The sequence below is a fragment of the Pinus tabuliformis genome, chromosome J (genome assembly GCF_031772625.1).
Source record: "Pinus tabuliformis cultivar Carrire ecotype Pingquan chromosome J, CPIR1, whole genome shotgun sequence".
NCBI classification, from domain to species: Eukaryota; Viridiplantae; Streptophyta; class Pinopsida; order Pinales; family Pinaceae; genus Pinus; species Pinus tabuliformis.
Window position 1 is genome coordinate 307,195,324 of NC_142295.1, and position 6,853 is coordinate 307,202,176.

The 6,853-nt window shown below is 33.4% G+C and overlaps 1 protein-coding gene across 1 annotated transcript; it reads left to right on the forward strand.

Annotated features, from left to right (window-relative positions):
• Positions 1 to 2,016: 2,016 nt before the first annotated feature.
• On the forward strand, positions 2,017 to 2,786 carry LOC149226967 (vacuolar protein sorting-associated protein 55 homolog). Its single transcript, XM_089375393.1, has 4 exons — positions 2,017 to 2,133; positions 2,247 to 2,286; positions 2,412 to 2,496; positions 2,594 to 2,786. The coding sequence occupies exons 1-4, from the start codon at positions 2,035 to 2,037 to the stop codon at positions 2,784 to 2,786; spliced, it is 417 nt and encodes a 138-aa protein (XP_089231519.1). The 5' UTR covers positions 2,017 to 2,034.
• Positions 2,787 to 6,853: the final 4,067 nt, after the last annotated feature.

Here is a 6,853-nt window from a genome sequence, read left to right on the forward strand (position 1 = left end):
AAGCAATTGTAAAATGCCAAGATATCGTGAGCATGTCCATATGGAGGGATGGGAATAAGAATCGCCTCTAGTCCCAATTCTCGCAAATTGAAAGTGACCTTAGAGGCCACTTTATTGAAGTCAGGGAGAGGGTGAAGTGGAAGTTTAATACTAAATGAACACAAGTGAAAATTCAGGTTATTTAAAATCTTAAGCAATAGAAAAAATCCTCAAGTCTCCAATGCACAAGCCATCTAGACAACATTTTGAGGGATGAATGTAATGTACCCAAACAAATTCATTTGCCTACAATGGTGCATCGGTGAGAGTATCTTGTGACATATCAGGAGTACCACTTGGGAAATATGCCTTCAATATGTATAATTGTTTCACTGGTTTCTAAAAGGCCACACAAAATGTTGATTATTGGAATGTTGAAAAAATGTGTAACTAGGTTCAGTCTTCATAAGTATGAAATGCATTCTTGTAAATTATATTAGAAATTGCCCCAAAAGGTGCAAGGAGACATCGATAATTTTTTTAAATTGAAGAAGTTGTACGTGGTTTCGATAATCAAGAAAAAATCAATTGATATATTAAATTTAAGTTTTTAATCAAATGCTATTAAAATCTATAAAACCCAACTCAAGCAACATCGTGAGTGCCCTCTCAGCATGTTCCCATCCGGAGGTTCTACAACAAGGAAAATGGATCCATGATTACATGATTCAAAGTAATTTTGAAACAAATATATTTGTAGAAAATTCCCTTGTATCCATGTATGCCAAGTGTGAGAACTTAGAATCTGCAAGCCAATTATTTGAGACGATGACCACAACAAATGTGGTCTCATGGAATACAATGATTATTGGTTATGTGAAAAGTGGACATGACCACGAAGCCTTCACACTCTTGAATCAAATGAAACCTGATGAGTTACCTGACTCTGTGACTTTGGTGAGTGTGCTTCCGGCATGTGCCCATTTAGCAACTTTACACCAAGTCTATTTATTACATTATATACTAAGAAATGGATTTGATCTGGATGTTGTTGTTGTGACTTCCCTTATCGAAATGTATGCCAAATGTGGGAAGATACATATTGCACATTTTTTTTTTTAACAGTATGTTAGCAAGAAACGTGGCCTCATGGAATACAATTATAGTTGGATATGGCATGTAGAATATTAGAAAGAGTCAAAGACAACACTCTTTTTAATTCAAACATTTTCTTGGCAGAATGTAATAGCTAACTCAAACGTCTCCCCATTATGTTGTGCTTTATGGAAGCCAAACTCAGAAATCTGAAAATTATCCATCTACAAATCTGAGTTTTTTAGACTATCTTGGTTTGAAAATTTTAAAATTTTTAATGCATATTCATGGTAATCAGTTTCATGTTTATTAAGGAATCATAGGCTCCCAATTTACTATCATCTGGACTCATTGGGAACTCAACCCAGTAATGCCTTGAACCTAGTTAAAATATTATGCTTTTTTTATAATTGATTTGTGATTCATACTTTGAGTCACATCATTCTCAACGTTCCCAAGTTTCTTCCCTATTTCTATTGAGCTTTGAAAATTTATAACATTGGAAGTTGAAACATTACAATATTATATCAACTTCCTGTAAAAAATCGTGTGATGCATCTACAATTACACTGAAATGGTTACAACAATTGGCAATGTTATATGCATCAGTGTAAGTGCAAAGAACTCAGCCCTGCAATGTCTTGAACCCAGTTAAAATATTATGCTTTTTATAATTGATTTGTGATTCATACTTAAGTCTGAGATGCACCATTCTCAGGGTTCCCAAGTTTGTTACCTATTTTTATTGAGCTTTGCAGCATTCTAGCTTTAAAAGTTGAAACATTACAATATTGTATCAATTTCCTGTAAACAATTTATTTTAATATGTATATTGTTCTCTTGTGATGCATCTACAATGACATTGAAATGGTTACAACAATTGGCAATGTTCTATGCATCAGTGTAGGTGCAAAGACATTGGTTTGACATTGAAATTCTTATATGTTGTGGCAGACTTAGATGGTTGATTTGCCAACATATGTGCAACATTTCTTACATTCATGCAGGTTTTCTATTTTGGCGATTATGGTTTCGGCTAAAATCATTTTGCAATTCCTGGTGTGTAACCTTTTTCCGGAATTATAATTTGAATCATACTGTCTATGGTTTCTTCAAATATTTCTTTTTGTTTAAGTTTTCCTCATTTATTTTTGTTCTCATGTGACAAGCAGGCTTGTGCTTTATACAAGAATTGGTGGCCTATGCTAACAAGTACTATTGCTTATGTCTATTTGAGACCAGAGATTTTTTTTCCTATTGGTATCATGGAAGACACAATTTAAGATATGAACTGTACTAGTGTGAAACTAATATTGGAAGGTGGATTTTTTTTGCAGCCATTATGTATGTAATGCTGCCAATACCATTGTTATTTTTTGGACCTAGAGATTCCTCAGTTATTAGTTCTACAGAAGGTGGAGGGCATGTTTTACAACATCCACTCTATTTGGAATTTTTGCAAATTCTGAAGTAGTGTGCAACTGATATTTTCTATCATTTTCAACATTTGTAATAACAGATGGGTGGATGCAGCAAAATTCGTGACTGGAGCTTCTATAATTGGGAGCATTGCAATACCTTCTATCCTAAAACATGCTAATGTGATTGGGATGGGAGCGATGTTTTTGGTGTTTGCATCCCTTTTTGTGGTTGTTTGTACAACATTTTGTTATTTTCATATGGGAGTTGAAGACAACGATAACTATTTTTGAAGACTGTAAATTTTGTTATGTGAGTGAGGTGTAATCTTTGTTAAATTATTAATGCTCTGAAGGAGAGCAGCAACAACATTGCTCCACTCATCAACAATTATTTGTAATTCATCTGTGGTGTTTTCAGAGTTGCTCATTGTTTTTTATGCAAGTATTAATGGAAGTGAAGATTTCCATAGTTGATTTGGTGGTTATAGTTGAAATCAAGATTTCCAGAAAAGTGACCTTTGATGTTAGAAGCCTAGCCTTGAATGTTATCTATGGGCCTTAACTTTTGTGGTTTGAATAAGAAATCCTTTGTTTGATTTTAGCATTTCTTCTGTTACTTATGCTGGACCTTCTTTGAGTTCGAACTCCACCACAATATAAGGGATTCTAAATGCATATTTTTACCGAACTGACAAAGATGAGGCGATGAAGCTATTAGTACGCATTAATCTCGTTTTCCAACACTATAGGTGACCCTAGACAAGTGGGTTTACTAGCATTGTTGGTGGCCCTAGGTAAACTTATCTAGTGATTTCTAAATTGTAAGAGGTACCAAGCTCAAAACACTTAACAGGCGAGATAATATTCTTCACGAAGATTATTTTTCGTTATGATATTCCGAGATTGGACAAGTCATGCAGATAAATTCCTAAGTCGCAAAATTTGATGCAAGACAATGATTATCCCATCAGATTTTGCATTCGATTAAGGATTGGAATGTAAATTTTCTATTCAGAGTGAAAAGAAATAGTTGGAGTCTTTATATGAATTTATTTTTTGCTTAATACTAAAATAAACTCTTCAAATATAATTCTAGTTATTTATGAAAACTTATCTGGTGATTCCTAAATGATAAGAGGTTCCAATATCAAAACACTTTCTTGGTGAGACAATATTCTTCATGAAGATTATTTTTTGTTCGGATATTGAAAGATTGGACAAGCTAGCTACAAACAACGGTGCAGATAAATTCCTAAATCACAAAATTTGACGCAGGACAACGGTTATCCCATAGTATTTTGCATTCTATTGAGTGAGGTTTGGAATGTAAATTTTATGTTCAAGTTTAAAATAAATAGTTGCAAGCTTTTAAAATAAATAGTTGCAGGCTTTATATGAATTTAATTTATGCTTGATACCAAAATGTTTTCTTCAAACATAATTCCATTTATTCCGAAGTGCAGGTTAATTGATGCTAGGCATGTGGGAGTGGAGTGAATTTAATTTCTGCTTGATACATGCAATTTTTCTTCAAACAAAATTCCAGTTATTCTAGGGTGCAAGTTAATTGATGCTATGCAAGTGGGAGTGGAGCACTCCATTATTTAATGATAGTTAAACCTTTTCGATGGATAGAAGCCTGCTCCTAATTACACACATGAATGCATGCATGGCGGAAACAGTACAATTGAGCCGCTGAAAGGATCATGGCATTAACATGAAGCATAAGTGCCCAACCATTTTTTCTTCTACGCACACTCTAATCTGTTAGACCCTCCTAGAACTCTAAGCACACAGATTTCAAGTGGAAAGGGTGGGTGTAAAACATTGTGCACAAACGTCAAATGGAAACCAGAAATGTAGATGAAAACCAGAGATGCACTGATTCAAAAGAAGGCCTATTGGCCTAAAAATGAAGAGAAATTGTTATTATTGGAGCATGGGTTTCATGCTCAAGTTCTTTTATTTTATAGGTCAAGCACCCATTGAGTGCTTCTAGGGTTTTTCCTAGGTTTAAGAGCGATTGTCATATATTGAAGACCCTATGGGAACATTGTATCTTGTAAAGAAAAAAATATTTTGTCTTTAAAGTGTCAAAATACCTCCAAGATCAGGCTGACCTATAAGTTGTTAGGTTGGCCTACATGAAGAGCCACATATACCCTTGAAGAAGCCTATATATAAACAAAAAATTGTTCTCCATTAGCCTTACCCACTCACATCTCATTCTATGCGAATAAGCGGGCTAAGAGTGGTCGAAGAAGAAGGACGAGGAACACGTTGAAGAAATTCGAAGAGCTTGGGCTACTTCTCTCTCTCCCATGTGCTGGTCGAAGTTAGGGTTTCTGCGCTGGGGCTATCTTTGGTTCGATCTTGGAGGAAAGAGAGAAATGAACTCAATTGAAGGTCACTTATGGTATCTTAGTAGCCCTAAGTCTCAAGGAAAGACAAGCGAAGGGAAGGGTTATTGTAGCCTAGTCTTTTAGACCAAACTAACTTCTTTTGTGAAGGGTTCTTCAGCGAATTTAGAGTGGATGGAGAGCCTCTGGGAGTGCAGTTTGATATATTCTTGAGGCCTGTAATGGAGTTCTGTTTTATGGCAAGTAAGGAAGATAAGGTAGCCTGTTTTAAATACCGCAAGAGTTACTTATGCTGTGAAATAAGTGATTTTGAAAGAATTAAAAAATAAAGACTCTCTTTGGGGGGTTGGAATGAGCTGTGAAAATAGGGCAGCCTTGCCTCTGATTATATACTCCCAGTTTGTGGTCTAATGGTAACTGTCCTTTACTCCCTTTTTACTTGCTTTTAATTCATTTGTGTGAGGATTCATTTCACTTTTGAAACTAGTTGATGAAATCGGTGCACACGGTGCAGACCACACGATTGATACCGTAAACATAAATTTGAGAGAAATTGTGTCTACTCCACACATTCTGACCAAATGTTTAATGAGGTCGATCCTTGGCTGACAATCACCTCCACTACATTGGCGAAGAATTTTACATACAAATTGAAGTGCCCACCTTATGAGGGTTTCTCCTCAATTATTTTTAACAAAGTTACCTTCATCATGTGAAACATTCATTTTCATTTTTGTTGGTTGCGTGACCTAATATAAATGCATGTATTTTCATAAAAAAACTATTTTTTGTATTTTTTATATTCATAAAAATCGAATGACATACAAATTGAAGGGCCCACCTTATGAGGGTTTCTCCTCAATTATTTTTAACGAAGTTACCTTCATCATGTGCAACATTCATTTTCATTTTTGTTGGTTGCGTGACCTAATATAAATGCATGTATTTTCACTAAAAAAACTCTTTTTTTTTTGTATTTTCTATATTCATAAAAATTGAATGCTCAGTTTATAAATATAAAATTTTTAATAATTGTAATTCATTTTTTTTTAAAATTAAGTTAAGTAGTTTTTAAATGTTAAGTTTGTATCTACATATATATTTGTATTTAGGGAAATAGGCAATTAATTTGGTCTGGTACTTTTTAATTGAGCTACAATGGGAACTTAACTTATTGATATTTTATTACTATTAAAATATAAATCAAAATAATGAAAATGTTTTGGTTTTTTTTTTAGTGTTTTTTGTCTATAATTATTTTGGTAATATATATATATATATATATATATATATATATATATATATATATACTACCCAACTAAAATCTATTCTAAAGTCTTTATTACTCAAGTCATTTAGAGCTTTAAAAGAGAAAAAAATTCATCTCGCTAACTCCTTCATAACCAATAGTTAATCCATCCCTCAAATTGACAAAGACTTTCACTTATCGCTCTATTTGAAATAAAGAACATTTACTTCCACTATCCCACTCCTAGCACTAATTTCCCTTTTGTATATCCATGGTATACTCATTATCATATTTATAATAGGGATATTAAAAAAAATTTCAAACCTTGCGAAATATTTAAGTATATAAATTTTGTGAAAAATACTACATTGAAAAAACTGGAAAGCCAATCAAAATAAATTTCAAAGATTGTATCACTAAGTCAACTACAAAACACTCAAGTTCTTCACAAGCTATCTACAATTTGAGCTTTTTAGCATGTAACTTAGTTGGCATGATTGTGCCTAAGATTTTCCTGAAGGTTGAATACTATGTTTGTAATGTATTCTTTTCTATGGCAACATTTTATTTTCTTTGTTTATACAGGTCATCTAGCCACATAGTGGCCACTATTGCCCAACTGAAGAAAAATTGTTTGAGTTTCTTTCTTTTTTGGGGAAAAATGACATTGACATTGTTGATGTTGAGGTATATGTCATATAAATATTTTATAGACTAATTCAGTTTATATTCTAGTGTTCATCGTTTCT

Coding starts and splice junctions, on each gene's coding strand:
- LOC149226967 (XM_089375393.1), top strand. CDS start 2,035: ATGGTTGATTTGCCAACATATGTGCAACATTTCTTACATTCATGCAGG. Junction 2,134..2,246: donor AAATCATTTTGCAATTCCTG/GTGTGTAACCTT, acceptor TGTGACAAGCAG/GCTTGTGCTTTATACAAGAA. Junction 2,497..2,593: donor AGTTCTACAGAAGGTGGAGG/GCATGTTTTACA, acceptor TTGTAATAACAG/ATGGGTGGATGCAGCAAAAT.